Source organism: Fusarium vanettenii, assembly GCF_000151355.1.
Source record: "Fusarium vanettenii 77-13-4 chromosome 4 genomic scaffold NECHAsca_59_chr4_1_0, whole genome shotgun sequence".
NCBI classification, from domain to species: domain Eukaryota; kingdom Fungi; phylum Ascomycota; class Sordariomycetes; order Hypocreales; family Nectriaceae; genus Fusarium; species Fusarium vanettenii.
Window position 1 is genome coordinate 58,267 of NW_003315830.1, and position 24,231 is coordinate 82,497.

General features: G+C 52.3%; 5 protein-coding genes across 5 annotated transcripts; 3 read left to right on the top strand and 2 right to left on the bottom strand.

Moving 5' to 3' along the window:
- The first annotated feature begins 3,018 nt into the window (after positions 1-3,018).
- Positions 3,019-4,154, top strand: NECHADRAFT_59655 (uncharacterized protein). Its single transcript, XM_003040667.1, has 2 exons — positions 3,019-3,703; positions 3,754-4,154. Exons 1-2 carry the CDS (start codon positions 3,164-3,166, stop codon positions 4,024-4,026), a joined length of 813 nt encoding a protein of 270 aa, XP_003040713.1. The 5' UTR covers positions 3,019-3,163; the 3' UTR covers positions 4,027-4,154.
- Positions 4,155-4,190: 36 nt separating this feature from the next.
- NECHADRAFT_59656 (uncharacterized protein) lies at positions 4,191-8,356 on the bottom strand (the record flags this gene model as incomplete). Its single annotated transcript, XM_003040696.1, has 6 exons — positions 4,191-4,659; positions 4,715-5,835; positions 5,884-7,782; positions 7,836-8,155; positions 8,216-8,265; positions 8,327-8,356. The coding sequence occupies 6 exons, from the start codon at positions 8,354-8,356 to the stop codon at positions 4,417-4,419; spliced, it is 3,663 nt and encodes a 1,220-aa protein (XP_003040742.1). The 3' UTR covers positions 4,191-4,416.
- Positions 8,357-9,291: 935 nt separating this feature from the next.
- Positions 9,292-13,838, top strand: NECHADRAFT_37444 (uncharacterized protein; the record flags this gene model as incomplete). Its single annotated transcript, XM_003040668.1, has 4 exons — positions 9,292-9,422; positions 9,478-9,831; positions 9,885-10,707; positions 10,758-13,838. The coding sequence occupies 4 exons, from the start codon at positions 9,292-9,294 to the stop codon at positions 13,836-13,838; spliced, it is 4,389 nt and encodes a 1,462-aa protein (XP_003040714.1).
- Positions 13,839-15,498: 1,660 nt separating this feature from the next.
- On the bottom strand, positions 15,499-16,788 carry NECHADRAFT_78568 (uncharacterized protein; the record flags this gene model as incomplete). The annotated part of the gene is made up of 4 exons (XM_003040697.1): positions 15,499-15,573; positions 15,630-15,839; positions 15,912-16,482; positions 16,538-16,788. 4 exons carry the CDS (start codon positions 16,786-16,788, stop codon positions 15,499-15,501), a joined length of 1,107 nt encoding a protein of 368 aa, XP_003040743.1.
- A 3,261-nt stretch (positions 16,789-20,049) lies between these two features.
- NECHADRAFT_37508 (uncharacterized protein) lies at positions 20,050-23,177 on the top strand (the record flags this gene model as incomplete). The annotated part of the gene is made up of 2 exons (XM_003040669.1): positions 20,050-22,785; positions 22,836-23,177. 2 exons carry the CDS (start codon positions 20,050-20,052, stop codon positions 23,175-23,177), a joined length of 3,078 nt encoding a protein of 1,025 aa, XP_003040715.1.
- Positions 23,178-24,231: the final 1,054 nt, after the last annotated feature.

A 24,231-nucleotide genomic window follows, 5' to 3' on the forward strand; every position in this document is an offset into this window, starting at 1 on the left:
CAGGGGATCAAGCACAAGGATCCAGGTCCAAAGTGCGCCAAGAACCACTCTGCTAGGGGTCGGCTTGGATTGTCCGTAGGTACTGCCGAGAGACAAATGTTGTCGGAAGCGGGACGTAATGGAGCAGATACGAAGATCTACTAATACCCATAGAAGAATAAGAAAACTCGCTTGGACGATTGCTTGGACGTTCCGTTCCGAGATGGCTGTGTCAGAATAGTCACAATGTCGTCCGCCACAGCAGGCGCTTTAAGGGTCCATCCTGTGCCGGCCCATTGTGGTGTTTAGGCACTGTTGTATCCTGACCCGCTGGCTGGCATGGTCCAGAAGACATTGCTGAGACCTAGAATGTGGCTTGGTATCCAAGGACCAGGCTGTGTAGTGGGTGCCAGAGACGCAAATAGCTCCCCTGTCGAAATGACGATGCTGGTCTGGAGCTCTGGGGAAAGACCATGTTGCATGTTGAGCTGGGCTTGCGTGTTTCTAAGGGGCTGGGCGTCGACCGATCTTGCAGGTGGCCAGGGACGAGTAAAAGCTGACACGGCTTCAGGTCTAGATAGTTCGCGCCAAACTCTGTCGGGGTTCTCTTGTCCAAGAGGCGTTTCTCGCTCTCGCTTTGATGTCCTTGTTCTCGTATGGGTCCAAGAGACTGCGTCTCAGTCCCTCTTGGTCCAGTGTCGGCCACCAATCAATCAATCAATCAAGTCAAACAGATATGTCGGCGAATGGAGAGTCGCCAGCTCGCACAAGATGCGCTCCTGCATATCAGCTCTTACAGAGGGAGCCGGCCAAGTGATGACGGGGATGACGGGAGAATTAAGGGTTGCTTACATGAAGAGTTGCCGGCAGCGGCTGAGCCGCCGGGAGCTCCCTTTCCGAGCTGTGCGTATTGCTGATAGCTCGCCATTGCGGCGGCTTGAGGGCGGCGTGTGGGGCAAGGGAATATGGGTATAGAACGAAGAGAAAGTCGACAAAGAGAGTCGGAAAAGAAGGGAGCCGAGGTCGAGATCAGCGGAGAGGCTGAGGGTCCAGACGCTTCGTTATGTATCCGTCAGTGTGACGGGCCTCACGAGATGGGCTGCTGTCCTGTAATCAGCTGTAAGGAGCTGTAACACTAGAAATCGCTAGGCCCAGCCCGCGACTGGCACCCTGTGGGCGTCTTGCAGAGGGTGGGCTGCGGCGGCGGCTGTTGGGAGCGGGGCGCTCCCGAGTAAAAGGTGCGCGCGACGGGCGACAGTGCGTGGGGAAACGAAGGGAAAAGCAAAGGGACGCTCGTGCGTGCTGCGACAGTCGAGTAGCCTGCGACAGACAGGTCGTAAGTGGGCTATGGGTGAAGGATTCGCAGCAGGGATGTTGGCCCCGTTCGTTCAACGGCGTCTTGTTTCAATTTGTGGAATCAGGAACTCTGTCGGACTGACATGAACTATTAGGTGAGGATCGGCGCGGACATGAGACGGTTCGTATGGAGCGATGCAAGGAGTAGAGAGGTTGGGTGTAGGAATGAAATAGGCCAGTAATGCGAAGAATAAAGGTGAAGAGGCAGAGGCAGGAGCCTGAGATCTCAGGTCCTCGACGTCAGATGCCTCTCGCTTAAGTTCCAGGTGGTTGTAAGGGAGGCACCACCTGCAACTGTCCGACACTGCAACAGCAGACGAGCCGTCTAATGCTTAGGAAATACTCTTCTTTTGCGAGGAAATAATCTACCTAAAATGTGATAAGAATTAAGAAAATGTAATCATAGTAATTAGGTAGTACTCTATAAATACTCTTAATTATTAACAGGGCTCATTTAAACCGGGTGTCAAGTGATGGTTGTACTAGTCTCTCATTTGGCAGATAAATTGAAAGCTATTGAATATTGCCAAGAAACATGGCCATGGGGATTTGCATTGCAATCAACGGCTCCAAGAGCTGTGAAGCTGGAGCTCGGAATGGAGGGTAGCCACACGGCCACGGAGACACCCTTCAGACGAGGGGCAGAGAGAGGCTGGCTATGATGTACATGCTCGTCACGGCGTCGTGAAGTCATGACCCTGGTAGTACTCTCAAATCTGCCAACCATTGCGGCACATGTCCTGATGCCTCTCATTTCTCGTGCTCTTTGGTTACCTAGTTGTCAAGTTTCACATGTGCTGATGGATGTAGCTAATTTACCGATACGGACACCACTTCGAGAGAGCTTTACTGCAGCTCAGCTAAATGACCAAGCTGGTCGCTTGCTCAGCCACAGCCCCCGCTGCTATTTTCAGCTCCAGCTCTGTCCCTGGTTTCATTTCCAGCGAGCGCCGTTTGCTGGTCGAGGCCATGATGGCCTGAATTTTGAATTGTTTTGTTTCTGTTGGACCAAACTCCTTGCTGTTGCGGCAGGACATGCCATGCTCATAGTTGTCCCCGTACACAAGCACGGCACTACCTAACAACAGCTGTCGTGTTTTGCACGGCCACGTGAAAGCTATGTCTCCGACAGAGAACAAGCTTGTTACCTCGTGGCTCCAAATGCGAGTTTAATTAATCGTTTAGTGCTATGCGAGGTACGGGACGGAGCACCTACCTTGGCACTGGAGGTGTCAAGGCAGATAGAACCCGCATAGCCTAGGCTGACTCTGGCCCAAAGTCCTTTGCGCGGAACTGCATATGGAATCGATCAAACCGCCGCCAAGACAGCCGCACAAGGCTGACTTTGACCCCCATGGACCTTCATCGATAGTCTGCCCAGCCCAACCCCAAACAGATGGGATGTGCTCGCTTGCTGTCCATGCGCGATCAGCCGCATGCAACCCAAAGATGCGATTTCAATCTAGAAAAACAGCGAATTACAAAGATGTAATTTTGTTGAAATGGCGCGAACCTGGGTGCCGATGGATCGTCCATGATGATTACCTCATCCGAGGTGACTTGGCGGCCCGGCCCGGAATTTCTCTCTCCCGAGATACCCCTGCAACCCCAGCACCTCGCAACCACCAGCGCCAGGCATGTGCCGTGGCCTCGCGTCACTGAATGCAGCCTGGTGAAGCTTCAATATCACCAACCATCAACACCACGACCCCAAATAACCATACCACAAAACCGCCTCATTGACCGCCTCATCTCCCACCAAAAACCTCAGTAAAATACTCTGCGCGAAACCGTAACGAGGCATTCTGCTCTCCCCCCGTCGCCCACAATGGCCGACCGCAACCTCGCCCAGATCCTTGCTCAGCTCAAGCACTCCCCATCCATGAGCTACTCCGACGCCAACGCCCTCCTCTCCAAGGCCAAGCTCGCTCTTCTCAAGCTCAACGCCCTCACGCCGTCCCCCAGCACCCCCGCTCCCCTCCTCCCTCTCGCCCGCGAGACCTACGAGCAGGGTGCCCTCTTCGCCATCCGCGCCCGCAACCCCGACGCCTTCACCCGCTATGTCCAGCAGCTCCAGCCCTTCTACGAGCTCCCCGCCTCCGTGCTTGCGCCCAACCTACCCGAGCGGAACAAGGTCACTGGTCTGAGCCTGCTTCTGTTGTTGACTCAGGGTCGATATGCCGAGTTCCACACCGAGCTTGAGAGCTTGGCCAACCGGGAAGGTGGCGGCGGTGACGTCGAGAGTGACCGATACTTGGGCTATCCCATTCGTCTGGAGAGGTGGTTGATGGAGGGATCCTACGACCGGGTTTGGAAGGCCATGAAGAGCAGCGAGGTGCCATGCGACGAGTATAGCGTTTTCTCAGAGGTAGGGATCTATACGCTCTCAACGATCAACGCATACTAACTTGGACACAGATCCTTAAGAACCAGATCCGCTCCGAAATCGCCTCCAGCAGCGAGCGCGCATACCCTAGCCTCCCCATCAGCTCGACAAAGTCCCTGCTCTTCCTCGACTCGGAGGGCGACGTCATCTCGTTCGCCCACCACCGCGGCTGGGTCGTCCGCGACGGCCAAATCTACTTCCCTGACGCTGCTGAGGGTGAGGATGGTGACCAGAACAAGGAGATGAGCCAGATGGTGATAGAGAATGCTCTGGGCTACGCCCGCGAGCTCGAGACGATTGTGTAGAGCTGCACTAGTGGAGATGAAGGGGAAACAGGATATAGACGAGTAGAGGAAGAGACAACTGTTGTACGACTAATTCAACTTGACGATATCCGTCCATCCGACGGAAACACAAAGCAAGTAACCGTCCAACACATACACTCATGAGGTCTCCATACGTCATCCTTCTATCGAATTGTGTACGTCTCGCATGAATTCAGGCTAAGTTGCAGCTATAAAGATACGACATGACTCCTATGCCATCGTTCTACCAACCTATCGTCCAAGTCCGGCCTTTTTTGAAAACCATAGACGTTCCCTATCGGTCCACCTGGCTTCTTTTGTGCATCGTTGACTCGAAACTCCATGTCCCAACTTGCGCTCCAGTCATTAAATCTTCTACTCTTTAAAGGCTTAAGCGAATAGCTTCAAGCCGCTGCCATGCTTGCCAATCTCGCAAACCTGGCATACTCGGCACACGGTGCCCTTGTACTGGGTATGGTACTTGGAGCCGTCAAAGGCGCACTCCTCGAACGCCGTGCCGCTGTAGATGGGAGTGTGGCTGGCCGCGCACACGTCAAACTCAGCGAACTGGTCGAACTCGATCTCAACAGCATCATGAGGGTTGCGCTCGCACTGAGCCTTAGCTCTCCTGGCCTATTTACGTTGTTAGTCATTGAGATAATTGCAATAAGGCACTGTGATAACTTACGTTCTCCACAATCTTGCTAGCACCGCCATTGGCGATGATGCGGTTAGCAAAGCTTAGGGCAGAGTTATAGTTCCTGTTGCGCATGGCCAGCTGCATGGCGCTGAGCAGGGCAAGCTGTCGATGAGGCACCTCGATCTTGGGGATCGTGAAGTATGCCGACAGCTCAAGGCTTCTCTGAAGCTTCTCGGGGTCATTGGCGACGACCTCGGCAGAGCCCAGTTGTCTCCTCGAGAGCTCAATGTCCATAGCAACAGCGTACTCGCTCGCCGAAGCAATGAGCTTCTTAGCCTCAGCCACCTCGTCCTCGCTCGAAACAGCATTGACCAGGATGGAGTGCAGGATGCCTCTGAAAATGTTGACACCAGCATCCAGCCTGTTGGACTTCATCGAGTCGTAGCCTGCCTGCAGGTCGTTGGAGGCAAGGTGCTCCAAATCCCGAGGGATAATAGGCAGAACCCTTCTGGGATCGGTCTCATCCAGGGTTCGGCGGACATAGTTCACCAGGGGTGACAGGCCCTGGGAAGCGGGGAGGAAGGTCCTGGAGGCCGAGTAGACCTCAAGGAATCGCGGCTTGAGTGGTGCAAAGTCAACAGCGCCAACCTGTCGATTCAGGAGCTGCATAGCAGTCTCGAACGAACCGCCAGCAATGTGATCCACAGCCAGGGGTGAGTTGCGCGCCCAAAGGTCAGCCTCACTGCTGGCAGCGCCGCCAGCATCAGCACTCTCGACATTAACGAAGTCGCTGTCGACCTCAGGAACATCATCGTCGCCCATATCCCAACCGGCGACATCCTCATCGTCATCATCGATCAAGGAGACGTTGCGCTTGGCAGCAGAATCATCCTCCAGGGCATCCTCGAAGCCTCCAGTGGCAGCAGCGGGCTCATCCTCGAGCGAGAGACCCTCAACCTGTCCAAGAAGAGCCTTCTCGAAGAAGGATTGCGAAGTAGCCTTGGTGGGCCAGTTGGCCTTGAAAGTGGACACGACCGGCTTGGGAGTAGACAGAGGAGCACCGAGAGTGGGCATGGTGAGGTCTTCCTCAGTCAGACCAGTGGCCTCGAGGATGGCCTGGCACTCCTCCTCAAGGCCGCGAGACTTGGCAGTCATGTAGGCAAGAGGGTCTATACACAGTTAGTGGGATCCAAGATAGCTAGCTAGCTTATACTTACAGAGGTCAATCTCCTTGAACATCTGAATGCGATCCTCAACCTCGCCGAGATAAACGGCGTTCTGGAATCGCGAGGTAAAGTCACCACGGTGCTCAGCAATCTTAGCCATTCGAGCAAGCTTGGAGTGGTCACCGGTAGCGAGGTACAGGAAGGAAAGCTTGTCGAACTGCTTCAGCTTCTGGTAGCACATCTCAACGACCTGATGGTTGCCATGTGCCAGGGCCTCGGTGCTCAGGCGAGTCCAGAACTTGGGCTTGTCAAGCTCCTTAGCCATCTCAACAGCCACATCAAGGTTGCCGCACTCAATGGCAAGGTCGAATCGGGTAGTAGGGTCCTGGACGAACTGCAGAGCAATCTCGGGGTAGCCCTTCTTCTGGAGATATGAGATGATGGACTGTCCCACAAGGCTGGAATTTCGGATGATGTGAAGCATCTCCTCGTAGTTTCGCTTCACGAGGGCCAGCTTGAATCGGTACTCGGTAGGGTCGATCTGCAGGATACGGGGCTTGGCAGCTCGGTCAAGGCAGTAAACGTTGCGGCCCTTGACCTTGACCAGGTAGACGGTCTGATCCAGGGTTCGGACAATACCGTTGTCGCCGTTCAGGAGAGTGTACTTGACGTGGTTAAGAGTCGAGTAGAGGAGGACACCGGCATCGTCCCAGGTGGCGCTCTTGATACGAATCGTCTCGTGGAGGGTGCTGACCTGCTCGAGAGTCTTGGTAACAATAGTGACATTGTGCTTGCTCAGGAGAGCGGCGTAGAGGCCATCGTTGGACCACACAACATACTTGACACCGTTGACGGCAAGCTCACCGGTGCTCTTCTTCTGCTGGATGTCGTAAAGGTGGACGGCGGTGGGGGTGATGATCAGCAGGTTACCAGTACCTCCAAAGTAGATGTCAGTGGTGCCAACGGGAGGCTTGAAGGATCGGGTCGTGTTGTTGGAGAGGTCCTTGATATCGATGGTCTGGTTGGCCGAGTTGAGCACAGCGAATCGGTTGCGAGCCACGAAGATGGCCGAGTTGCCAGCGCCACGCTTGGACTCGGCTGGCTCGATAGCGCCCGAGCCATCCTTGGGAAGGTTCACAAGCTCATAAGAGCCTCCCTCAGCGGGGGAGGTGACAAGGATAGATCGCTCCGCAGGGTTGTAGGACAGGGTACGGGGCGCAACCCAGGCGCTACCAAGCTTCTTGAGCGACAGCAGGGTAGGGCTCTCGATGTTCTTCTGGAAATCGTAGGACTTGACGTGCTTCTCCTTGGTGACGTAGAACAGCTGGTTCTGGTGAACTGCCGAGGCAGGGCGCTCACGCTCCAGCTTGAAGACCATGACACCATTGTCGTGGCCAGCAGCAAAGAGGTTGATCTCGGGGTGGGCAGCAATCACCCAGAAACGGTCGTTCTCTCGCTTGAAGGACTGAACGGCAGTTCGCTTGTTAAGATCCCACACACGAATGGTCTTATCCTCGCCAGCAGACAGAATCAGGTCCTGGTGCGGATGGAAAAGACAACCCGAGGCGTTCTGGAAATGTCCTCGGCATGTATCAACCTCCCAAGCCTTGGTCTCGCTCATGCGCCAGAGCTTGACCAGGCGATCGTCGCCAGCGCTCACAATGAGGGGCATTGTGGGATGGAAGGCGACCCAGTTGACACCTCGGTCGTGACCCTCGAGGACGAACTTGACAACGGCGTCGGTGTTGCCAAACATGTCGGTCTGGTTCTGGTTGGCGCGCGCCATCTGGTCTTCAAAAGACATCGAAGTGGGGGCAGAGTGCTTCTTTCGGAGGCCGGAGATGTCCCAAACGCGGACGGACTGGTCGAGAGAGGCCGAGACGACGAGGTCTTCCTTGGGGTGGAACTGGGCACACATGGCATAGTGGTTGTGGCCAGTCATGGTGCAGACTATGGACACATCAGCATTTCAGAACATTTGGCAAAGCGCCAACGCAACCTACTCAATGAACGGTTCTGCCAGTTCCATATCCGAATGGTCTGGTCATCCGAGGCTGACAGGATCCAGGGAAGCTCGTGGTGGAAGAAGACAGTTCGGACATAGTCAAGATGGCCGTTGAGGGTGAACAGGCAGCGCCTGGTCTGGTAGGACCAGACTTTGATCTTGTAGTCGTCACCGCCCGAGACGAAGAGCGGCTGGGTCTTGTGGAAATCGACACCTCGAACGGGGCCATCGTGTTCCTCGAAACGATCAATCAATGTTCCCATTCGGTAATCCCAGAGCTGGATAGTGGAAGAGTGTAGCGACACGAGGATCCATGGTCTGATGGTGACTTGTCAGCTTGGATGTTGCGATGCGGTTCAGCGACGGTCAACGACTGACCTCTTGGGGTGGAAGGCAATGCCCTTTGCTCGAGAGGACTTGGACTCAAACTGCGCAACAAGAACAATTAGCCAATCTGGACCGGGACACATCATGGCCGCGCATTCATACCTTGGTCAACATTCCCGGGGAGGACTGCATCTTGGCGGGGAGGTGAAGCCGCAGCTTCAAGCATTAAGGGGTGGAACAATACGGGCCCAAGAAGCGGTCGGTGGAAGCAGTTGCTCAGCTTGCTTGTCGCTAGATCGCAATCGTCGGAGCGAGCTGGCCAGCAGAGCGTGGAGAAGGGGGAGGTTGTGAGGAGGGAAAAGGGAGGGATAGTAGTGGTTGAATGCTGGCCGTGGAGGGATCTCCTACCTAGGAGGCTTAAGCAATCGTGTCCCAAAGTGTGGGCTGCCATTCATGGCTGGGGAGGCTGAATCCACCCGCAACATTTATTGTTCCGCTCGTTAAACTCCCTGAATGTGGCTTGACAGCGACCCCTGAACCAGACACCCGGGATAAAGCTATGAGCATATTCTCCCCTAAAGATAATCAATAGAGTGCAATTAAAAGCGAATCAGTGCTTCAAACAATTAGATCGTTTTATGAAGTTTTCTAAAAATTTATTTACAATACTTAAGACGAGTTAGGTAACCCTCTTCACGTTCTGGCGTGTCAAATGCAGGGGGAAGATACAACGCCCAGAAGCCACTGGAGCCTGTCACAGCCACATCCACAGGCGCCACATCATGACGGGGCACCTCGCTAAGCCTAGTTGGGGCAGCTCTTGCTTTTGGTGACGCTGTCCAGATCCAACGACACTTTACAACCAGAGGTCAGCTTGATTCTTGATGAACGAGCTGTCATTGCAGGGCAATTGAAAGCCTGCTACAGTCGGAGAAGGCTTAGAAAGCCATATCATTTATTGAACTTGTGTCTTTGAGAATTGCAGCATCATTTCTTGAAATCGCCACGTCTGCCATAGAGGTAGCTCTTGAGAGCTGTCCTTTGCCCCTCCATCGCGAGCCTCAAAGCTCCGAGCTTCGCGTAGATCCAACAAAGGACCATATGCGCTGCCCGAGACAGTTCTAGTCATGTTTCGCCTTTCTCAGCTACCATGGGGGCTTGCGATGGCCCTCGTGGCTTCTCTAGCGACTGCATCTCCAGCTGTCAACGTGGGCATGAACGCTGCCTTTCCTCGTGGGCCATATCTACTTGAACTTCTGTATGCCAAGAATCCAGAGCATACTACCTTGTGTCGCAGCGCTAATGGTCTGTAGGGAAACGGCTGCCGGAGAAAACTCGACTTCGTACTTTCCACTCCTTGACAAGATCGCTAGTGGCCATTTCGCATCAGCAAGCTCAGACGCCGAGCTCTACGATCAGTTCCTCGAGGTCCTGCAACAAGACGGCCATATTGCCAGCCCGGATGCTCTGTCGACCTTCAAGCTAGCTCTCTCCCTGCGATCTGCGGCGCCACGAATCGAGGCTCATTACCAATACTATTCGACTGCCGTTGACCCTACGACAAAGGAGGACGTCGATGAGAAGTGCCAGAGCTGGGCTCTGGTCGAGAACGAGAAGTACTGCTCGCCAACGCTTGATACTGCGGCAGAGAGTGATCTATCATCCAAGTGAGTTAGGCGCATTTCAGCTATAGTTCTTCTTAAGTCCTAACGCGATACAGGCAAACCAATGTGTTGCCCTTTGATCGAGTATTGGGCATTGGCAAAGACGCTGTTCTCTATGCTGACCCTACGTCTGCATCATTTGGCCCCTTTCACGAAACTCTTTCAAAGGCTGCCAAGCAAGGAGACATCTCCTATCGCCTTCGATACCGCCGGAGTACCGCCCAGAGCAGCCCTCTTCCTGTTAGCGGGTATGGTGTCGAGTTGGCCTTGAAGAGAACCGACTACATCGTTATTGACGATCGCGAAGCCGGTAAAGATGCCACGCAAAAGCCCGTCGCCGCAGATGTAGTTCTTGACGAAGAGGAGGAAGTCACCGATTTGAAGCCCCTATCGACCTCGGAGCTGGCATCCTTGGGCTTGAAGACTGCCTCGTTCATTCTGAAGAGCGAAAATCCGTTCGAGACCCTGGTCAAAGCTACACAGGACTTCCCCAAGTTTTCCAGGTCGATCATCGCCCACGAGGTCTCCAAAGAGTTTAAAGAGGAACAGGAGAAGAATGTCGCAGCCGGCGTTCCCACTGGCATCAACTTCTTGTGGATGAACGGAGTTCAGCTCATTGAGCGCCAAATCGAACCGTTTAACCTTATTGATATGATCCGGCGCGAGCGCAAGCTGATCAATGGTGTTCGTGCGCTTGGTTTCAATGGCCAGCAGGCTGTCTCGTTACTTGGACACTCGGAGATCGCCAACGCCAAGGCAGATGATGAACCCACTAGATTCGACTGGACAGATAGAAGCGAAGATGGCAAAGTCTTCATTTGGCTCAACGATCTCGAGAAGGATGACCAATATGCGGAGCTACCAAAAGAACTAAAGGCAGTATGTACAACAAGATCCTTTGGTGAAGAATGTCACTTATCATGTTTTAGCTTCTCCGACGCACTTATCCCGGCCAGCTTCCCCAGGTGGCTCTCAACCTCTTCCACATTATTGCGCCTGTGGATTTTACCAATCTTCAGGACGTAAGGGCATTTAGCCAGCTGGCACAGTTTATGCAGCGCGGTCTCACCATTCGCTTTGGCATTGCCCCCCTGACATCCACGCCCGCAGCTGCTGCGGCAGGCAAGATTGCCTATCACTTGATGGAAACATATGGTCTCGAGTCTCTAGTCGCATATCTTTCAGAGTGCGAGGAGGGCTCCAAGACCGGTGTGGACAAGAAGGCTTTTGTTAAGGCTGTTGAAGGACGTGAACCGCTGCCCGAAACCACGAAGATGACTTTGGATGAGGTTCTTGAAGCCGAATCTTATACGCAAAAGATCAAAGCAGCTCAGTCCTGGGCCAGCCGACTCAATGCAGACACGACGGTGCGCCCCGTATTCGTCGATGGCTTTGCTATTCCACGCGAAAAGAACTGGGTGCAGACAATGGGCCAGCGGTTGACCGAAGACACTCAGGTCATCCAGAAGGCCGTCTACCTTGGGGAGATCGACGAGGAGAGCTGGGTTCCCGGTGTCTTCTTGAACAAGGCGCTCGCCAAGAGAAATACTTACATCTTCCCCGATGATGATAAATCTCTCCGCGTTCTCGATGTCAACAAGCTCTACGCCGATCATGCTGACCTGTTCAGCAAGGTTGCTGTTCTCGAGGCCAACACTGAGTCGACAAAGGAGACCTGGGCTGTTCTTACTGTCGTCACTGACCTCAACACGGAAGATGGTCAAGATCTTCTCGTTTCTGCCCTTCAGTTCAAGCGTGCCAACCCAGGTCTTCGGCTTGAACTTGTCCATAACCCTTCATCGCCCACTGACGCGCACGCTGTCAACGGTGCATTCAAAACCAACACGGCGAAACTTGCCGAAATCGAAAGCAAGGATGAGCTTAAGGGCATTCTTGAGGCGTCATGGACAGGCGAAGATGATGGATTCGGCAACTCCCTGGCAGGCTTCCTCAACACTGCCAAGATCCTGCCAGGAACAAAAGCCCTCCTTCTCAACGGCCGCGTCGTTGGTCCTCTGCCATCCAATGTCTTGTTCAAGGAGGACGACTTGCAGCAGCTCCTTGACTTTGAACAGCGAAACAGAATCCTCCCTGTTTATGCTGCCATCGAGGACCTCGGTTTCGCGGACAAGCTGTCAGACCCTGTTGCAGCGGCAAAGCTCACCTCCATCACTGCACTCTCCACCATCTCCGACCTTCCACAGGGCATCTTTGAGTCTGCTCCGTCCGTTCGAACCACACTCTATAGCACGTGGGACTCGACACATACCGCAATTGAGATTGGCAACCCAGAAACTGCCAGCATTCATATTGCTGGTCTCCTGAACCCCACCAGCGAGCAAGGTCAGAAGTGGGCTCCAATTCTTAAGGTCTTGTCCGAGCTAGATGGTGTTTACCTTAAGTTGATCATCAACCCAAAGGAAGTTGTGTCAGAGCTTCCCATCAAGCGTTTCTTCCGCTATGTTCTCAACTCAGCCCCCTCTTTTGACAAGGATGGGCATGTCGAGGGCCCCAAGGCTGTTTTCAAGGGCCTTCCCTCAGAGGCTCTTCTGACAGCAGGCATGGATGTCCCTCCAGCTTGGCTTGTGGCTCCCAAGGCCTCCGTTCACGATCTCGACAACATCAAACTCAGTTCCGTCAAGGCCGATGTGGACGCGACATATGAGCTGGAGAACATCCTCATTGAGGGCCATTCCAGGGATGGCAAGCGAGGCGCTCCCCGTGGTGCTCAGCTGGTCTTGGCAACGGAAAAAGACCCTCTTGTAACTGATACCATCATCATGGCCAACCTTGGATACTTCCAGTTCAAGGCGAACCCTGGTTACTACAACATTCAGCTCAAGGAGGGCCGCAGTGCTGACATCTTTACCATTGAGAGCGTCGGCGCCCAGGGTTACTCTGCTGTCCCTGGAGATGAAGGTACGGAGGTTGCGCTTATGGACTTCAAGGGTACAACGCTGTATCCGCGATTGGAACGAAAGCCAGGCATGGGAGAAGCCGACGTTCTCGCAACAACTGATGATGAAGACAAGGGCATTGTTGCAAAGGGCCTCAAGTTCGCCGAGAGTCTCCTTGGTGCATCCAAGACGCACAAGGAGATTTCGGCACAAGAACACGCCGAGATCAACATCTTCAGTGTCGCCAGTGGCCACCTCTACGAGCGTATGCTCAACATCATGATGGTTTCTGTCATGCGCAACACCAAACACACCGTCAAGTTCTGGTTCATTGAGCAATTCCTCTCACCCTCGTTCAAGGACTTTATCCCACACATGGCAGCCGAGTACGGATTCAAGTATGAGATGGTGACATACAAGTGGCCTCACTGGCTTCGTCAGCAAAAGGAGAAGCAGCGTGAGATTTGGGGTTACAAGATCCTTTTCCTCGACGTGCTGTTCCCACTATCACTCGACAAGGTCATCTTTGTGGACGCGGACCAAATCGTCCGCACCGACATGATTGACCTTGTGAACCACGACCTCAAGGGAGCACCGTATGGGTTCACCCCTATGTGCGACTCGCGTACTGAGATGGAGGGCTTCCGGTTCTGGAAGCAGGGCTACTGGGCAAACTACCTTCGTGGCCTCCCCTATCACATCTCGGCCCTCTACGTCGTCGACCTGCACCGTTTCCGTCAGCTCGCGGCTGGAGACCGTCTCAGACAACAGTACCACACCCTCTCGGCCGACCCCAACAGCTTGTCCAACCTGGATCAGGACCTGCCCAACAACATGCAGTTCACCATCCCTATCCACAGTCTTCCCCAGGAGTGGCTCTGGTGCGAGACGTGGTGCAGCGACGAGAGCCTCTCCTCGGCCCGCACTATCGATCTGTGCAACAACCCGCAGACCAAGGAGCCCAAGCTTGACCGCGCAAGAAGACAGGTCCCCGAGTGGACCGTCTACGATGATGAGATTGCAGCACTGGATCAGCGACGTAAGGGTACTGAGGAGAAGAATACCAAGAGCCGGAAGCTAGAGGAGGAGATGCATACTAAGGACGAGCTCTAGATAGAGATAGAGAGGGTATATAGTAGCTGATCTTGGACTAATTTGACTGATTTTTTCTACATATGCAGACAGTTCAATTGTATGAACCTCCTTAAATGCACCATGCTGTCCCCACTTGTCATCGTTCAGGGGTCGAAGCTGAGGAAAGCCTCGTACCTCAACCCATCATGCAACCACTCCCACACATGGGACGGAAATGATCGAATTCTAAGATCTAGACTAGGTACTCGAGCGGCCCAGACTCTTTTTCGATTGGGATGAGAGTCCGGGGTAGCTATGACGGATGAATTCTCGAAGATGCGAACCTCACCCTAAGACTTAGGATCACAGGACCTAATCCTGAGGCATTGTTTACTCACAGTTAGACTCAGTTATAAACATCCTCTTCCCTCATTCTTCCCCTCTTTTTCTTCTTTCTTCTCTTTCACACCTCGTCATCCTTTTCTCTGGTGACGCGGCTCACACCACCGACTCCCGCAACTTCCCTCGCGATTCTGCTCACCCCCTACTCGGCTTCTACCGGGTAGTTGCTGGTCTGGACGTCTTTGGGCATCTGATCTTCAGCAGAGACAACACACAATCGTGCTGAGCTTGATCAAATAGTTGCTCAATGCAACAAAATAGGTGTCAAGATTGATTGCTTTTTAGTTTCCTTGGTGATGCTTTATGTTTCCAGAGCATACACGATACGAGTTGCTTGTCATAGACAAAGCACGTCTTCGTTTGCCAGATAGTTTGTATGCAACGCAAGCCAGATGTAGAAGCAAAGCTGATTCCCTCCTTGGCATGAAAAGCTATCAGGCAGCCTTTGTCTTACTCATTTCTCTTTCTGAAAAGTATTTAAACGAGAGATATCCCTCTCATCTCCTTCTACCTCCTTCCACATTCATCCTACATTTATCCTACGTTCATCCTATATTCATCCCATATTCATCTTATATTCATACTATATTTATCCCACATTCATCCCACCTCAACCCACCTCAACACTTTATCTTTTATAGACTATATTAGCCCGTGGTCAATGCGACGAACACACAGGATAAGCGCATGAACTTAACCTAAACATATAATAAACAGATATTTATAACCTTCCAAGATAAAATATTTAAAATTTTATATTAAAAATATATAATTATTTATCTTATGCTTATGATTACTTTTATCTGATTTAAGGCAAAGTTACTCTTATAGTTAAAGAGGTCGAGGCTAATATCCTCTTGTTAAACCCAGTTAGGCTACCCTAGACCATCGACTTCAACAACCGAGATCGTGACTCTCGCTCGAGGCTCCTTTCCTCATAGGCACCGACACTGCGAAGAGAAACAGGTGCGGTCATAGTAATTAATAGATAAATCAGCGGCGGCATGTGATGACGAGCTCCTGACCCCGAAGAGGCATCATAATAACTGGGAGGAGCATGGCCGCGTGATGGGTTGACGTACGAGGCTTCACCCCAGAGCGGTAAGGACATTTCTTGTTGGTAGTCTGTACTAGCTGCCTACTCATCTCATCCATCTTAGGATTTTGAATAGATAGAACCCCTATTTCCTGGTAACCCATGGCTTATCTCCTTGAAATTGACCGGTTTCATCTCAAAAAGATCACTCCTCAAATGGTTCGTGGACCATCCATGGCCCATGCATGTGTTTGCCCATCATCACCCCAAACCTGCCCCCAAGAAACCCCTACTCGATAAGTGCCATGGGAAAAATGTGGGGCCGATACCTCGCACCTGTTTCGATTGTCTTGATAGATATTTGACTTGTTATGCTGTGTGATGATGCATACCTGCTGTAGCTGGAGACCATCTTTCATGAAACAATCTATCAGGTTCTTCGACCAATTGTCTCTCTCGTCTGACGTGACTATGGGCTCCGATCCGTCATAAATGCCGCGGACGATCCTGTTTCCAATCTGAGCGTCTGGGAGTGCAAAAGCAATGCGTTTGAGAGTGGGAAAGCTCTTGATGGCGAGGAGGAATAGGCGTGCATGTTTCTCCTGATAGCCAGCGAGTTAGTGATATGAGCAATGCCAATGCGAGGCAGGGACGATCCACGCCGAGGAACTTACAAAGAATCGATGTTCAGACTGCGTATTGAATGGACGAGGGGCATTGATGCATGAAGGTCCCAGTACAAGCCATTCGAGTGTTGGAAAATGTCTGGCAATGTCCATGAGAAGGGCTGGGCGCATGGTTGGGTTGACTCGATCGAGGTGCTCAGTTGGAAGGTCGGTGACGTTGACGTTGGTGTCTATCAACAGTGAAAGCCGCTTCAAACTCTGCTGACACCGAGACGCTATCTGTACACTTTCACTTGAAATGCCCGAGTACAGATGTAGCGAATCCAGTCCCCCCTTGGTGGTACATCTACAGATAACCGTGGATGCAAGCATAGGGAGCCCGACGACCCTGAGGTGTTTGACCTTGGGGAAACCTCCCCAGGGGTAAAGGTCTTCTGTGAACAACCACCTCTGAAAGGAATTGAAGTCCGTGAGATTTAGGGCAAGCACATCCCAGATGAGGCCCGGCAGGTCGTACTCCTTGTAGCGATGTTTCCGAGGCAGATCGAGCAGGTTTTCCCATGTAACCCCGTGAGGTCTCATGTACACTGGGGTAACGTGAACGATAATCGTGAGCGACCTGTTCAAGTAGACATAAGTAAAGCGCCCCAACAAGAACTAGAAGCACAGCATACTTGAGGCCGTGTCGTAAGTGATCCACGAGAGTCGATCGGTCCGCCAGGTAGAGCATGAGGTCATCGACAAGTTCCGTCTGAGTGCCTTCGAGGCGGATCTTTTTGAACACAGCATGCATCCAAAGAAGTCGAGCTCGCTTTGAGCAGCTCACGAAACTGAGACGGCTTGTAGCATCCACCAACCCGCTGATGATGGTGTGAACATCGTACGGCAGGTCCAGCAGGCCGCGACGTGGATGATGCTCGTCCATCGCAGTTGAGGCGCCCTCAGGCAAAGTGTGCAGTCTCTTCGGTCGTGACAGTAGAGGGTGAAAGAAAAAGAGAGGCAGTAATGCAAAGAGAGGTGGCGGTAGTGATGATTGAGAAGGATGAACTCGAGAGTTGCGCGGATCGGACGTGGGAGGAGGGCGATGTCCTCATGACGGTGAATCACGGTACCTTGATGTACTTGAGATAATAGAGCACGTCTGGCAAGCGAAACACCGCTGGTCTTGTCGCATAATCTATATGGTAGGAGAGCGGTTGCTTGCTACCGGTGCGAGTCGTCTCTTTTGACCGTGAATCACTGTCAGTTGATAGCTACGTTTGGTCATCCAGCACCCCTTATGAGGCGGGATATTAGAGGGTGTCTACCCCGTAACGCCTGCGATATAATTACTGTACCATGACTGAAAGATATCGAGGACCGCACATGAAGCCTAGGCCCCTGGAAGCAAGCGGTACTGCCATGTCCGTGTCGATTATGAGGTGAAGTCTTCGAAGACCCGCTCGATGATATCCCCACGCTGTCTGTCAGTGCACGCCTTGATTAATAGTAAAGGTATGTAAAGAAACAAGGTTGTTCAATGTGCAAAATCGGTGGATTGCCGCAGATGTGACCTGAGGAATTACTTTCACCATGAGGTGCTGGACCTTGGGAAGATGTCGGGTTTGGGTGGATTGAAGGAGTTGTCTGAAGTGCATTGCTCAATTCGAATGAAGTTCCTCGATATCTAGCTCAAGCGCAGTAATGTTAGGCGCAAGTCTAGGGAGCTGAAAGATAAGGTCCGACAGTACAGATCCTTCGAGAAGCTCTGCTTGCTTATCGTTAAGTAGTCGGCTGTGATGCATCCAGTGGCTGTAGGGCTGGATAGGGGAGGGGAGAACAACGATCTTGAGCGACCTGCTTAAAACGTGGCTGGCAAATGGCCCAACAGAACAATACAAATTACATACTGAGCGTTCTGGCGTACATCTGGCATAGGGAGGGTTTGTGTGTTTGACATGAAGAGTTCAGGGGCATGGGTAAGTCATCTAGGTGTCGTAAGGGCGAATCCTGTTCAACACCAAGATCGCCAGAAGTTGCCGGCTTTGCTTTGAGCAGCTCGCAAGTGCATCTGGAAACCTGCTGATGTTAAGGTGAAGTATTAGGCCACCAAGTGGACGGACGAGGCTTAGTAGCCGTCGTAATTGAGGCGCTCTAGGGCAAAGCGTGTAGTTTCTTTGGTCGCGGCAGTAGAGAGGATAAAAGCCTAAGAAATTTAGCGATGCAAATGTGACAGTGAATGAGATAATAGGGTACGTCTAGTAAGCGAGAGAGCGGTCGTTTGCTTGTGGTGGGAGTTATCTCTTGTGGTCTTGAATTATAGTCACTCCTAATCGATAAAGTTGGTGTTTTTTTTGTTCTCGACTACAAAGCGTATCTTGGTACACGACTTATGACGTCAGTGCTCGCCCCTGGAGCCTTCAGTCCGGGAGGCTGAAGATGCCGAGGGATATGTGGAATGAGTGTCTTTTGTGTCTGAGACGCGGGACGGGTAAGGCCAGTCCAAATGACAGATCCATGGTTTCCTAGATTTCTGGTATTGTTGGCTTCACATGTGTCGAGAACAGGGTTGACAAGGGTATAGCTGTTTAAGCGAGAACAGAACCCAGGAATATGCCCTGGTTTCTCACATTTCAGGGCTCTTGCATTCTGCTTCCCAAGGGCACAGCTTACAGGCCAGGTAATCGAACGATTGTAAATCAGGTACACGGCGTCGCCCGCAGATCCAAGCCATGAGACAGCATAGTCGCAACAAGAAGCCCCGGACGAGGCAAGGCGAGATGGGATTCACATGCCATGTCTCACTTTTTGCTGGTCGAGATTGTCTCAGGCCTTCCCTTGTAGCCTTGTTTAGAAGACAGCTGTCAGTTTCAGGCTTAAGATAGAGAAAGGTATGTAGGAAGAATCCCGTTAGGTTTCGGGGCCTGAAGATGAGTTGAGGCTTAGATTTGAACTCTGGGTGTGTTTGAAGCGGCTGATTACTGATGTCTTGGGTTTTCTTTCTCCTTGCACGATAGGTGTTTTAGCTAGCCACTTTGGCTGCATATTAATTTCCAAGACTTTTTCTCCTTTCTTTTGACAGTCGCTCTCAAGCCGTCTAAATACTGTTGTAATGATCTGGAGAGAGATGTAAATCGGAGCTAGAGTTGTCGACATCCATGCCATCCCGGGGATGGAGCACATTTTAGCTTTTGCTCCTCTGAAGATAAGAAATGAAATTTTATAAAAGCGTTCTAAAGTATGAACATTATTGCCACACGTGTTTGATCATTTTATGATAAGTTAGGTAAATTTATTCCATATGCTTGAGAACCAAGTAATATGTTCTGGCGTCCGCATGGTTCCCCTCGTTACAGTTGCCTTCCTTTTTCCCCACACAGGGCGCCGTGTTCGGCGGGTACCTCGGAAAACCACCACGATGCACGCAACACAAAACGTATCCCCCTATCGTGCGAGAAGGTACCGGGCAGGCCGGGCTTCCTGCACAAGGAACGGGATTGCACTTGCGACTGCAGAACACGGCAGTCACCGCCCGCCTTCCCGTCATCCACCATCCACCATCCAGCGCCCTCCATTTTCCCCCTCCCCACCCACACACTCCATCCACTTCTCACGCATTCCCATCCATTCTTCCTTCTGCCATATCCCATACTCTACTTCTGCATCCCTCGCTTTTTGTGCCCCTTCTCCAGCGATAGCCATCTTCCCCTTTTTCTACTCGACGCGATTCGGCCTCGAAATCCGCCCCGACTTCGATACAGCTCCATCCGCCTCATTTCGCCCGCGCCCTTTCGACTCGACAAGGAGCTTTGCCAAGGGCGATACAACCGCGAGCCTGAATATCCACCCCCGCGCATCAACTGTCTACGACTCTCCACCCAGCGCCAGTTGCCTCTCTTTTTCTCTCGGCCTTTCGCTCTCTCCGGTCGGATCCACTACGCCAGTCTCAACTCGACCCGTCTAGATCTGTCTTGACTTGATCGACGACTTGTTCTTCCACTTCAAGATCTTCGTGTCCCTCATTCCTGTTGGGTTCCATCGACCCTGGTAATTGCTCTTCCGGCAACACGATCCCATCACCCGGGAAGCAGCGTCGCGAACCCTCCGACTCGACCCAGGCATTCCCCCTCAATCGCGATACAAGATACATCCGTCCGCCCACTCTTCTCGAGCGCCTGGCCAGGCCGTCCCGCCAGATGCTGTCGCTATGGATGGCTTCTACCCTCCCAACCAGCTGCATCAGCAGCAGCAGCCCCATCAGCAACAGTACCAACAAGCGCAACAGCAAGGTCAGCAGAACCAGCAGAATCAGATGCCCCCCGGCATGGTGTCCGACCCCTCCCTCATGTCCGGAGGAGAGTCGCTTGATGATATCATAATCGACAACCAGAATGAGCTATATCGTCGACGGAGCATACCTCAAGCCTACGCCACCCCCATGAGCCAATTCCAGATTCCTCAGCAGCAGCACCAGGGACAGAGGCGGATGTCCTCGGTGAATACCGCCGATATGATGACCTTTGGAGCCGACAACGGGGACCTCAACTCCTTTCAGTTTAACCAGCCGATGAATACCGGCTTCCCCACCATTAATACATCCCTCGCCATGCCTGACCAGATGGGCAACTACATGGCGGACCCCAATGAGTACTCAGCCATTTCCCCCGATATGATGGGATCAATGATCCCTTCCACTTTCGCCAACATGAGTGTTGGTGCAGTGGGGGCGCAGATGTCGAACAGTGGTGCGTCCATGAACTTGTACTCACCAGCGGGGAATCCCATGACGGGTCAGTTCCCTCAAGGGCAACTAAATCCCCAGGTCGGGAACGATTTCTCAATGGATCTCACTACGGACGACGGTTCGATGAATGTACCTCAAAATACCGTTCCCACAACGAGCTCGGCTCCCACTCCCGCGATAACCGACATGGAGGCGATAGATGAATCCAACGACAACATGATCCAGACTTTCAACTCAGGGGTAGCCGATACGAACCAGAGCCTCCCGACCCTTTCTCGTCAGGTCTCGACAGCTTCTGGTTCCGTTGTCTCTCCCCCCCAACCGCAATCCCACAATACCATAGCTTCATCTATCACACACCAAACCAGCACTTCTGTCGCGACGACACCCACAAACGCCGGCACCCCTCGAGACTCGAAAGAGAAGACCGTTTACTCCAAGAGTGGGTTTGACATGCTCAAAGCCCTCTGGCTGGTTGCGACACGCAAAGATCCAATAATTCATCTCGGTGCGGTGGACATGTCGTGCGCTTTTGTCGTCTGCGATGTCACCATGAACGATTGTCCCATTATTTACGTTTCCGACAACTTTCAGAATCTCACAGGGTATAGCCGCCATGAGATTGTTGGTCAGAACTGCCGCTTTCTTCAGGCTCCAGATGGCAAAGTCGAAGCGGGCTCCAAGCGCGAATTCGTGGACGATGGCGCCGTGTACAACTTGAAGCAGATGATCCACGAGGGTAAGGAGGTCCAGCAGAGTCTTATCAACTACCGCAAGGGCGGAAAGCCCTTCCTGAATCTCTTGACAATGATTCCCATTCCCTGGGATACAGACGAAATCAGGTATTTTATCGGCTTTCAGATCGATCTCGTCGAATGTCCCGATGCGATTGCCTCGAACCAGGAGCTTGGAGGTGTGAAGGTGAACTACAAGCACAGCGACATCGGTCAGTACATCTGGACGCCACCGCAGTCGAGCCAGTGGGAACCCGAAAACGGACAAACACTAGGCGTTGACGACGTTTCGACTCTATTACAGCAGTTCAGCCCTAAAGGCCTTCCCTCAGACTGGCACAAGCAGTCATGGGATAAGATGCTCCTCGAGAACACCGATGACGTTGTTCATGTCCTTTCGCTCAAGGGTCTCTTCCTTTATCTGTCGCCTGCCTGCAAACGAGTTCTCGAATACGATGCTGCGGATCTTGTTGGCAACTCACTTTCGACAGTCTGCCATCCATCCGACATTGTTCCCGTTACACGCGAGCTGAAAGATACGACTTCTGGCAACCCCGTCAATATTGTTTTCCGGATCCGCAGAAAGCACAGCGGCTACACATGGTTTGAGAGTCACGGATCACTTTTCATCGAACAAGGCAAGGGTCGAAAGTGCATCATCTTGGTGGGACGCAAGCGACCCGTGTTTGCGCTCAGCCGCCGAAATCTCGAGGCAAACGGAGGCATTGGTGATAGTGAACTTTGGACTAAGCTCTCGACCTCGGGCCTCTTTTTGTTCGTCTCATCCAATATTCGGTCCCTACTGGATCTTCAGCCAGAAAGCCTTGTGGGAACGAGTATCCAGGACTTGATGCGAAAGGAATCACGGCCTGAATTTGGACGAACCATTGAGAAGGCAAGACGTGGAAAGATTGTTACATGCAAGCACGAGGTTCAGAATCGCAGGGGCCAGGTTCTGCAGGCTCAAACTACTCTTTACCCCGGAGATGCCTCTGAGGGCCAGAAGCCATCTTTCTTGCTGGCGCAGACAAAGCTTCTCAAGGCGTCGTCCCGCAACATTGCTCCCGCAAGCACCTCGGGCTCCAGATCGATAGCGGCAACCCCAAGGTCGGATAACCAGGCCCATCAGGCAGGTTTCGTCTCGCAACCTGCTGGTGGCGCATTGGCACCTGGTACTCAGGATGCAGCGTTGGCTTCTGACGACAACATTTTCGACGAACTGAGAACCACCAAATGCTCTAGCTGGCAATTCGAGTTGAGACAGATGGAAAAGGTCAACCGCATTCTGGCCGAGGAACTTGGTGGACTGCTCTCAAACAAGAAGAAGCGCAAGAGAAGAAAGGGCGTCGGCAACATTGTGCGAGACTGTGCCAACTGCCACACAAGAAACACGCCTGAGTGGCGTAGAGGACCCAGCGGTCAGAGAGATCTCTGTAACAGCTGTGGTCTCAGATGGGCCAAGCAGGTGAGTTGCAAAGCTACCGGTCATGTGTGACAATACTAACTATATACTAGACTGGCCGGGTCTCTCCACGCAATTCTTCGCGAGGCGGCAACACTGCCAACGGCGATGCTCGAAGCAAAAAGTCCAACTCACCATCGTCGCCACTACACAAGGAGCTTTCCGCTGAGACGCCTAACGCACGAGCTGGCAACGGTGAAGGCGCAATCAATCCTTCGCAACTCACAAAGCAAAAGATCGACAATGGAACCGTTGCCCCCAGTGGCGCCGCTTCAGCCACAGGGTTGAAGCCATCGGCGGTGATGCCACCATTGAGCCACTCGTCAATGCTACCAGCTGGTCAACCGTCGTCGATGGTGTCGATCCAAGAGGAACGTGAGACGAGTCAACCCTGATCAATGAGCGCAACCCTTTCTTTTCTCTCTTCATCTTTTTGTCCCTCAAGGTCGCGATCTGATCACGGAGCTTTCGGAGCCGGGTGTCTTGATTACACGGCATTATGATACCCGCCATTTATTTTCTTCTCGCCTACCCTCGCTCGAAACAGCCCTTGCTCCGAGGATGGCTGCAGGGAATGGCAAGATAGTTGTCACAATATCGACGATGGAACTCAGAAGACGGCACTGAGTCGTCCTTGTCTGATCTTTATTCGGGGAGGGGAACTGATATACCCCATGGTGCAAGCGGTCTGGAATTTCGGAAATGGGAATAGACACGAATATACCACATATACGAGGCGTTTGGGATGAATACTTTGGACGCAACTGGGACTTTGCTGGAGCCCATACATCTTTACGGCCTCGCCATTTCACCGCCTATGGGTACAACTCGACGAGCCAAAGCCTGAAGGACCAAGGGACAAGCGGTTAGCACTACTTCCCTTGATCAGGCTTCGTGTGTATTAGATGAGAATATTGGGCTAGCGTGGAGTTGTGCTAGGCCATGTTGGAATTTTACATACAACCATGTGCAGGAATGTCGAATCATCATGTTGGAGGAGTTTGAGGCTCATGTACAGCAGATACGGGGAACAGCAAAGTAGTCTCAGTTATGAAATACGAAACGAATACGATTTGTCAACCGTCAATTGCATGCTCTAAAGATAATCATAAAAATATAGAAAATTAGGAAGAGATACTTAAAATATCATCCTACCTTATAATAATTTAGACAAATCCACGTCTTATAATACTCATAGGTCTTGACCCTCTCACACTGAACACGACGATGCTTTCATCTTGAACAAGATAACTCTAGCTTTGAATTAAAGGCGCCAGGTGGTGTTAAGTATATATCCTACCTAATCAAAATGCCCCCTTGTTTTGCCTCGACGCCAACACCGACGTCTTCTATCCCTCTTCTTATTCACTCTCAAGCCCTAGCAGCTTGCAGCGTGACTCTGGCACGACAAACGCTCCAGCCTCGCGGCCTCTTCATCGGGCATGACAA